Raw genomic sequence first — 11,053 nt, 5'->3', positions numbered from 1 at the left:
CTTATGACACTGTATTAAGTAACTCATAAAGTTAATATTGATATATAGTATGAGGATATCCTTATTTCAAATCTGTGTAAAAAGTTATAACAGGATGATTATGTTATGAATATGTAGCCTAATAGCATAGCTTATATTATCATATTGACACTTTACTTGATAAAACTTTTAAAATTATTTAGTAGGCTAAATCAGAGAAATGAATTTCTATGTACGAATATATTATTTATATTTGTACATAAAAATTACTGTTCGTTATAGATTCGAATAGTTTTTTTTTTTTTACCTTATGCATAGCATTCTTCATTTCTTTAGACATCGGAGTACATAACGGATTTTTTCCACCGTCAGATTTCATATAATATATCCTTATTTTCCTTAAATCTACCTTTTAAAAATAAAATCAAATTTAATAAAAGTAAATTAAAAAATAAGTTCTGTAAATGTAATTTTAAAAAACCCCAACTTTTTCGTCAAGCTTCAGTCGCGATGCATTATTTCCTGCCATAACTTTCATCATTAATGATAAATCTGTAGAATATCGAGTCATAGGCCCAACAACGCAATAATCTTCGTTATCGTGTAAAAACTGTGGAAATATCCCTTTGATTGACACAATACCTAAAGGGAGTAATGGAAGTTTACACGACAATGTTTGCATTTTAATTCAAATTATATATCAAAGGTAATAAATATGTATAAAGAAAAATCGATCGGTTCTTACGTTTGCTTGGCTTATGAGCAAAAATTCCGTTGAAGAGAGCAGGAATTCTAATGCTACCACCGAGATCAGAACCAATTCCAATCACAGATCCTCCAGCTCCTAACAGACCACCTTCACCTCCTAAACAGATAGTTATAATCTCTATATTCTATATATAGGCCTATATATTAGAAATGGTGAATGCATTTGACTCTATATTTTGCTAAAATAATTATTAATGCCTCTAGTTTCAATTTAAAAATGTTAAAAAGTTGAAGCATAATTAATTTTTCTTCAATTACTATTATATTACAAAAGCTACTCTATGAGATTAATGTGGCCAATGATGACCCCATTCCCTTGCAATAAAAAATAAGTTGTAAATGGAGCTGTTTTTTATCATGTAGCCTATAGTAAGAAGTAATCAGCAAATCATAGAAAAGTTTTGTTGATTACTTCTGTGTTTTTGGCTATTTCGAGTATTATATGAATTAATTATTATATTTATTATGTTAAATAATGTTATCATATTTTTAGAAATAATGCCAAGGCGTTACATGCCTAAAAGTGGGCAATGCGATACGGTGTGCTGTTCGTAGTAAACATACAATACAATCTGTAGTTAAAGTTGTCAAATCTAATAGTATGTCACAACGAGAACATTGCAAGAACAATCTTACAAAATAAAATTAATGGAAACCATTCTTCGAAAGGAGGTCAGTTTTGACCGCAGAAGAAAAAAAAATTCTTATTCTGGCATCAGAATTTAGATTTCCCATTACAACAATTGAATTACGACATGTCATAAAGGATTATTTGGAGCATAAAGGAGCAAAAATTCATCGGCTTAGGGCTGTTTCACACTATGACCGACTGGACCGACTGGTTCGACTCCAAGTCGTGTTGCTATGGCAACAGCAGTTGGCCGACCGACTTTAACTTTTTAATTAATTAATTAATTAATTAAATCTGTAAAATGCACGCGAAAAATAGTCATTTATAGTGTCTGTTATATTGTTTTGTTACAGTAGTCGTCAGCTGTGTACATAATTAATTAATTAAATCTTTAAAATGCACGCGAAAAATAGTCATTTATAGTGTCTGTTATATTGTTTTGTTACAGTAGTCGTCAGCTGTGTACATAATTTTTCGTGTGTATAATTTTGGTGCAGTGAATTGTTGACATTGAACGGTACAGTTTAGTGTCTAGAAACTGGCTATAAAAAAATAAAGAAAAAATAGATTAAATTTTTACTTTAAAAATCATATATCTGTACGCTAAACATAAATATGGAGATTTATAGAAAAAAAATATATTTTCGTTTGACTAAACATATTTTTTTTCTATAAATGTTCTATGCCCTGACAATTTTATTTAATAAATATGGAGATTTTGCAATAAATATAACATTCTAGAAAATAAAACTTAAAAAATATATTTGTAGTTTATATTTTAATTTAAAAATGAAGAAAAATAATTGTTTATACTTTAAGGATTTATATAATTCTAAAGTAAATCAGATTNTATTGTATCGTTAAAAATTAGAAAATTAAGCCTCGTTTAAATACTGGCTTCCTTTCATGGTCGAATGAGTCTTGCCAGCTAAAACACGTAAAAATAATGTTAAAGTAGCCAAGACATAGCCAAATATTTTAGCGCCACATCACTAGCGGACATTTGAAATTTGCCGACTAGGACGATCGGTTAACCGAGGTGTCGGTTAATCGAGGCTCTACTGTATTAAAAAACATTATCGACCTAATGAGAAAAGATGTTATTATTTAGACTTTTCTGAAGAATTTATAAACGAAATAAGATCATTTCCGCAAAGTTTAACCAAGTAGATTACAAAAATATTTTTAAAAATTGGAAAAACTTAACGATTTCTAACACCCGTTCCGATTGGTCCTCACGAATCGGCCACCGACATATAATCGTACTCTATAATAGAAGCATGTGAATGCTTCTATTACTAGTCGGTCCGATTATAGGATCGGTCGGATCGCACCAATCGGTCCAGTCTGTCATAGTGTGAAACAGCCCTTAGAGTAAATTTATGTGGATATGATTTTATAAAAAGATTTTTGCAATGCAATAAGGGTACAATTTCTGTTGAAACTATAGAAGAATTTTTATGGTCATATTCAACTCATAGAAGGTTAAAATACACCTTACAAAGTCAGGATATACCCCATCATAAAGGTGAATGTGGCCACACATACTTTTTTTTTACGAAAATGAATTTAATGATTTAAAAAATCTAACAACGAGAGTTGCGTAAGTTTTCCGGCTGTTTTTTATGAGTTTTTATTTAAAAAAAATCTTTTATATTATTAAGCAAAATATAAAACAAAAGCTGTCAAAGAAACCAAACGAAAGCAGAGGAATAACGTTTATGAAAAATTGTTTCCACAGCCATATAAGAAGAATTAGTAACCCTACTTGAGGGTCTCAATTCTATACTTAGAGGAATTGTTGTTTTACACTACCCTGTGTTAGTATAACGAGTGAAAAATGATCAAAAGTACAAAACGAATGCGATAAAATAATGATATTTAACAATTTATTTTACTATTTCTATACACCTTGCACTAAATAACTCCATCAATATTGTCAAAACTATTATATTTCGATTAAAATTTCGGCTTTCGATGTTTTTTGAGCAAATGTCAGCTTTTTTTTTTGGCTATGTTATCAGTTCTTTCCAAAATGACGGATTAAGCGGTCTATAATCTATAAAAACGAAAACTCTGTTACCCTGCCTAACAGCTGAAGAGAGATGTTTCGAAAAAGTCTCTCCTTAAATAAAGAAACATACAAGAAATTTTGAAATAAATATAATATAATATAATAATGATATAAAACGGACAACCATTCGTGGTCAATGTAAACTAAAACATGTTATTTTGCAATCAGCTGATAGTAAAGTATAGTGAGTGCAACCAGAGTTGGCCATTAGGCCATTAGGCCTTTCATCTTATTATACTATAGGAGAGATTGATAAGACGATAGATACGTCTTTTTTCCCTTAATTTGTAATCAAAAATTTTTAATAAATATAAATATTTAATAGAAGATAATAATGCTGTTGTAACTAACTACAGTATTTTGACGAGTATAAGTCGCTGTCAAGTATAAGACGCACCCCTATTTTGAGACAAAAAATTTAGTAAAAAAAACTGTTTTAATGGGATTGTCTAAAGATGCATTTTATTCGTTTTTTTATTCAAGAATATGACGGATGGATTAATCGATACCTTTATTAAATTGAAATAATCGTCATTTCTTAATGTAAACTCAGAGGTCATGTGATGACAGTCGACAGAACATGGCGGCGATGACTCGTGTGTCGCTACTCTGATAATCTCGATACTCTAGCCATTCGGTTGAGGGACCATCTGCTTAACGGATCATTGCACAAGTTGGTCCCTAGAGTGGACCACTACTGTAGGTAATTTCACTGTAAAAATGGTTACCTGTCGAGTATAAGACGCACCATGATTTTGAGCCCCAAAAAGTAGTAAAAAAAAGTGCGACTTATACTCGTCAAAATACGGTAAATTAACCATATGCACTCGATTCATTTATAAGACAAAATGAAGCTCAACGGAGTATAGTATGTGTATTCATAAACAATTCTTTCATCCTTTAAAGACACAAAAATGACGCAACTCAAGTAACAACTTTATCGCACCGACTATAAATAACAAGTATCTATTAAGAAAATGTATGCGTTATCTACGAAATGCATGAATATATGAGGAAAAATATGTCAATAAAATACAATGGAACTGTACTTTACAAATGTTTATTTAATAATAATATATTGTGTGTAAATGTTCGTACAATAATTATTTAAAAACAAAGAAAAACATTGAAAATGAAAAAAACTTTTGCAACAATACAGACAAGTTCGTTCTCTTTTGCCTCATAGCTGGTTCCTTTAGTTTTTTATTTTTTGAATAAATGAAGTATATAGAATGTTTCTTTACTAATAAAAAGCAGTTTTAAAGATTTTATTTTCTGTTTTAGTAAAAATAAAGTTAGTTTTATGGTGGTAGGAATAATTACCAACCTGTAAGTTTTCTCTCCTGGCCCGGGGAAAGTTTCTCAGTTCTCCCTCTCGATAGCCCTGATACAACTTATAGTTTTTGATAAATGTTTTAACAATGTTTTTACTTATTTCATTTACATAATTTTATGGCTATCGCAAAGAAATGAGACCGCATTTATGACTTATTCGGGCCTCATTTCATATCGGGAAAGTTTCTTGTAATGATAATTTTTTTAATTAGATGTTAAATGCATATTTGCTAATCTCGCTCTGTATGAGCTCTTGTTAGTCTTTAAAATGGAAAATAATTGTTCACATAAGTATCTACCACCAAACATGCTATAATACGTCCCACAAAAAACGTGGCATGTAGATTTCGATCTTGAAGTTTCAAGTTTAATTTATTTTAATATCCGTAATCCTGAAACCAGTCTTTATCAATAAGTTGTTCTGCTGATTCTCCTTTCACTTCTAAAAACATTTCTATTTCATCGCCAAGTCCCCGAAAGAATTTTAAAACTTCATAACTGGAGACCTAACATATTGTACAGTATTTCTATATAATAAAGTAAACTTTTACCTTTGAGACAAGAACTCGCCAACTTATTGACTAAAATTCTTCAAAAGTAAGAATTTAAACGGAACAATAAAAATTTTTAGTCACTGATTTGAAAATTAACTTGCAATATATTAACTATATAAAAACATTCACAAACTAGAAGAAACCGCCTTTCTGTTCTTTTTCATAACCTCAGGAACAAGTCAGAAGAAACCACAGAAATATCCAACGATCGCCTAAATGATCGGGCTACAATTCGGCTAATTTAAATAATTAGCCGAATTGTAGCCCGATATTAGTGTTGAAAAAGCGCTCCAATATCAACATTTGTAGTTTATTCTGGTCTGTGAATGTTTTTATATTTTATTATTGTCCTGATTTATTTTATATTTTAAAAATACATTTTATTATTTTAATTAATAACATTATTTTTAAGATTAGGGCCACTGCCATATTATAGAGTTTCCGGGATAACAAGTGGCCCACGTGTTTCAAACTACTGCTTTAAATGCAGTCGAACCCTCTAATAACGGTTACTTTCCAACAATGGTCACCTATAAACAGCGACCTTTCCCCAGAAAACTTTTGTTTTCTTAACAAAAATCTATACTAAATAACACTTTCGAACAACGGCCAGTTTTATTATGTTCATTTCAGTGGTTGTTGTTCAAGGGTTTGACTTGATACGGGTGATTAATTGTATTTTAAAGATTTAACTACATTTACAGCATGGAAAAAGCTGACAAGGATTGCATCACATTCTAACGGGCACTGGTCCAAAGAGAATTGATTGATTGAACCACATTTTATTCTTTTTTTTAAAAAAAAAGTTAATTTTTTCGAAGCATCATAAATATAATGACATTTCACAGAACAAAAAGAAAATGTGCTTTATTTAAAAAGAAAAAAACATAATAAAGAATTCAATTTAAATGTAATTATCAATCAATTGCGACCAAAGAAAATTCAGAAGAAATTCGAATTTAATAGAAAATAAAAATTCTTCATTAAATATCTAAATGAAGTATATTTTCTATAATTTTCACGCTTTAAGCATAAATTATATTGTCTTATATATAAATTTATCAACGAAACTATTTTCTAAAATACCAGATAGTCCAAAAGTCAGTTAAACGCGATATATTTTATTAAGCATAATTATAGTTAAAACTTATTTCAAAACAGCCGCATGTTATTAACTTCATTACAATTATAATTATTGCTTTGCAATATATTGTTATATTGTTCGGTTAAATGACTTTTGGGCCACTCTGTGTCTTAACCAAGAATCCACTAACTTCAACTCAAACCTTTTTAATTGAAAATTTAAATTTCATTCACAATTTTAAATGTAATAAAATCATTTCTAAGATCGCTGATTGCTTNATCTGGCAACGTCGGTTCTGACAACATGGCGCGCGGCTCTGTATATTTTGAATCGTTTGGTGTTCTTTAAAGTCGTTTATTAAGAAATCTGGACGTTTTCGAACACATCTGAGAACAGGTAGGCATTATTTTGCTATAATTTAATGTTTACCTTCGTTTTTAAGCTTTAATATAAGGCAACGAACGAAAAAAACAATCGATAGTTAGAGTAGCTGTTTACGTCAGATCCGATATACGCTTAAGCGATGTTATTAAAACGAAAAAATATATATAAACTGTTTGTATTGTACAAAAAGAAGAGCAAAAATTAGTGTAAGGTAACAAAATATAATTAAAATTTAATTTTCTATTAATTTTTCCGAAATTATTGCTCCTTAGAAAACTGTCCATCCACAACGAATATGTATGTTTAAAGAACTTTTTGTGTTTAACTAAGCATAAATTGTTATATTTTGCATGTTTCTTTTGCTAGAATAACTTAAAAATTAGTGAATGAAGCTTATCTGATTGGAGTACTGTAATTATTATGCTGTACTGTAGTTTTGTTCTAACATAATAAATTATATAGATGAAAGATAAATAGTCACAAACCTTAAACATATAAAAACATTGCTATATACTAATTATATAACCTTATTGAAAAGCAGCATTTGCAGCATTTATTTAGTAATATGTGATTATTTAAAATATCATTTGTAACGCTAATACAATTTAAAAGGCATAAAAATTCATTATACAAATGATTCTTTTACATACTAATACTTTTGTATTGTTATTCTGCTGAATGCATTAAAGGTGTCTTAAAAGTCATTTTGAATCCAGTTTTAGTATAGAAGAAACCACATTAGCTGAAGACATTTCTGTAAATCATGACACATTATATAAAGAACATACAAAAGATATATTTATATTACGACAGAATTTTAAAAAATATAAACAACTATATAGAAGATTATGTGAAAAAAAATGTTAAACATGTAAACACTATCAGAACATACAAAAGAATATGATAAACTTGTTATACTAGAAAATTTTGAAGCTGAAAATATGCCTCTAAACAACGCAGAAATGAATTTATTATATAATATATCTGGTTATTTAATAACAAGTATAGAACAAACCTCGAAAACCTGTAACAAATGTATTACATCAGTAGGATCCAAAGAAAGTCCTCTATTAGAATATTCAAATTTAGTTGAAATTAAAAGTTTTAAAAAAATTAAATTTTATTTGGAAAAATTTAACAAATATATTAAAATGATCATATTCCAGATTGCCATAAATTAAAAGAAAAAGTTATGACAAGATTTATATCTTTCATGTTAAAAATAAAAAGCAAAAGAAAAATTACAAATTTAACAAATCCATATGCAAGTAAATCCACGAGTAAGCTACAAAATTAGCCATATTCTATCCCCATATTCACCAACACGAGTTTGATTATTGATGTAATAAAATATGGAACTGTTACAAATAAAAATGTATTGTTCATTTAATAAATTTTTATATTTTATCTGCATAGCCTTTTGATCTTGATACGCTTTATTACCATCAACTTATACTGTATAGGCCTAATTATTATACATATATAAAAAGCTTTAAACTTGTAAAAAGTTTTATTAAATTACTTTTCATCATGCAATACTGCAATTTAGATACAAATATGATAATTTTTATTTGGTTGATTATTATATTAAAGTATTTAAATATAATAGCCTTGATGTTAAAAGTTTTACATAGTGAAATAACAAAATAATAGGCTACATCTTTACTCCTGCGAGTGTAAGAGCAAACTACTGTAACTTTATTTTATTTAAAGGAAGAAAAGGATAGTTTTACAGCATAAAGACGGGACATTAAATAAAAATACAAAAATCTATTAATAAAACCCTCAAAAGCTTTCTCGGGAGAGAGGAGATGAGTTATGTCAGGCCAACACCCAGCTTTATCTTTGCATGTTGTATAAGCACGCGTACGTTGTACAATCCAACATTAAATCCTGTAAAATTAGTAAATACAGAAGTAGTTTTGCCAAATATCCATTTCATTAACTACTGACTGATTTCTTACGTTTGCTTTAAAATAACGTTTGGAATTTCGATCTAGAAGTTTTTCTATTAATTAAGTAAATAAAATTAAATTTTTATTTAGAAATACTAATGCTAGAGATTTAAAACTTATCGAGCCTGTAAGATTCATCTATTCGTCATATTCTTGAATAAAAAAAACGAATAAAATGCTTTATTAAACTGAAAAAATTGTCATTTCTTAACGTAAACCCATAGGCCATGTGATGACAATCGACAGAACATGGCGGCGATGACTCATCTGATAATCTAGGTACTGTACTCTACTTTCTTTTATAACAAATCCTAGTAATATTTAGAACATTTAGTTTACATGATGAAAATTAAAAATAGTATTTTTTTCTGTAGAAATTTGTAAAGTAATTTAGAAAAATCTTTATTAAAAAAAATAATATATCACAATTGAATTTAATTAAATATTTTATAGTAACAATAGAAATTACTTGTACTCACCACTACTTCCACCGACAGTTCTTTTAATGTTATAAGGGTTTTTAGAACGACCGTATACTTTATTGTACGATTCCCAAGATGCGCACATTTCCGGTACATTCGTAGTAACTAAAGGTATAGCACCGGCTTTTCTCAACAATTTTACAGCATCGCAGTCTTCAGAGGCTAAGTTATCGCTTTTCCAAACTAGTCCACATGTTACTCTCATACCTAATTAATTTAGTTTGGGAATTAGATATAATGAAATAATTATTCATTTTGTTATCATTCAATTTATAATCTTTTAAACGAGAAATCTCCGAGAAAAGAATTAATCCACGGATGACTCCTAGAGCAGAGGATCATATGTGGATTAATTCTCTTCCTGGATTAAAGTGTCAACTACTTATGAGAAACCCTTTACTGTAGAAAATTTTAACTTCTAAATGAAGAAATTCTTCTTTAATATTTTCTGGAATGCAATTAAATTATAATATGTATTTACGGATCAAATAATAAAAGTCATAAATAAGAATTGAATAATACAGAAACGTGTAAAAGGAAAACATATATATTACAGTACTATACATGCTTACCTTTAATAGCTAATGATTCCTTAGAAGAAAAGGGAACACCTAAAAGGGGAAAACGCTGTTCTAATGCTTCTTCTGTATATATTTGAGAAGCTATTAACTCATCCACGTTTCTCCCTTCTTCTAACGCTTGTTCGAATCTGTTTTCTACAACAACATTTAATATTGGTTGAATTTCCTTGATTCTAGAAATATACGCTGCAATTACCTCCACACTTTTCAACTATTAAAAAGCATTATATCGTTTATGTATCATTCACACATAAAACTGATCATTTATAACAATTACGAATGCATTAATACCTGTTTTTTTCGTATCTTCTCTGCTAAAGAAGTAGCACTTTCCAGTAAAATTGGATTTTTAGCGCATTCTATTTTACGTGTTTCCCTACAATAAATGATTCCAAATAATAAACTTGTTGCACAGTCTAGAGATATCCTAGTTCCTAATAAGATTTGGCTCCATATCGTAATGAAGAAAGATTTAACAAGCATGTTTAACAGACAGAAACTAGTGATATTATAAGCATTCAACCTATATTTCAATGCTTTTAATTGAAAGTCTCAAGGTCGAGCGTTGCGTTGAAACGTCTGTTCTAACACGCGATTTATTTTTATGTATATACTTTNTCAGAAATGATTAAAGAGATCATTTGAGGATCAAAAGAATAAAAGTTTTTATGAACATTTTTTATCTTTCATATTTGGAGTTATCTAAAAGATTTTATTAAGTTTTAATGAAGATGCAATTTTCTGAACAGGGATTGATTTGAAATAAATAAATAAATTATTGAGGAAAGTCTTGTCTTCATTTGTTTTGTTTTTTTGTAATTATTGCAATAAAAATCATATCTTAACTTCTGTAATCCTATATTATAAAATTACTTAGATCTATATTTGACAACTATCTATATCCATAGAACTTTTGACAGAATTTTTCTTCTTGTTATCTTTTGTGTTATACATAGTTAGAAATAATTGTCTCAAATTTTTAAAATATTTACTTAAAATTAACTAGAATAGTTGCAGAAGATTTAATTGAAAAATGTTTCATTATAAGTTGCTTAATTAAAAATGTATATCAAGTTGGGATATCCTGTTTGATTATATCAAAATGACACCAGTCTTTTTCTTTTAAACACTCTTTTTACTCTGTTGGCATGAAGACATCCTTTTAATCATACCTATCATGGGTTTGGCCAGTCCCACAATGGGATGGTCAGATGGTGAGTAGTCTT

General features: G+C 28.8%; 1 protein-coding gene across 1 annotated transcript; it reads right to left on the bottom strand.

Annotated features, from left to right (window-relative positions):
• Nucleotides 1-318: 318 nt before the first annotated feature.
• On the bottom strand, nt 319-10,357 carry LOC111631459 (fatty-acid amide hydrolase 2-A-like). Its single transcript, XM_023375706.1, has 6 exons — nt 10,119-10,357; nt 9,819-10,038; nt 9,244-9,453; nt 725-844; nt 467-621; nt 319-384 (listed from the first exon to the last, which is right to left on the bottom strand). Exons 1-6 carry the CDS (start codon nt 10,308-10,310, stop codon nt 379-381), a joined length of 903 nt encoding a protein of 300 aa, XP_023231474.1. The 5' UTR covers nt 10,311-10,357; the 3' UTR covers nt 319-378.
• Between the last annotated feature and the right edge of the window lie 696 nt (nt 10,358-11,053).

This window comes from Centruroides sculpturatus, unplaced genomic scaffold, assembly GCF_000671375.1.
Source record: "Centruroides sculpturatus isolate CEXI.00-Female unplaced genomic scaffold, Cexi_2.0 scaffold750, whole genome shotgun sequence".
In the NCBI taxonomy this organism is placed as follows: Eukaryota; Metazoa; Arthropoda; class Arachnida; order Scorpiones; family Buthidae; genus Centruroides; species Centruroides sculpturatus.
Note: the sequence above shows the minus strand (reverse complement) of the source record. Positions and strands in the feature narration are given on the sequence as shown.

Excerpts from the sequence above, each read along its gene's own strand:
- LOC111631459 (XM_023375706.1), bottom strand. The coding sequence starts at position 10,310 with ATGCTTGTTAAATCTTTCTTCATTACGATATGGAGCCAAATCTTATTA. Across the intron at positions 9,454-9,818 it reads GGAATCATTAGCTATTAAAG|GTATGAGAGTAACATGTGGA; the intron begins GTAAGCATGTAT and ends TAAATTAATTAG. Across the intron at positions 845-9,243 it reads AACTGTCGGTGGAAGTAGTG|GAGGTGAAGGTGGTCTGTTA; the intron begins GTGAGTACAAGT and ends CTATCTGTTTAG.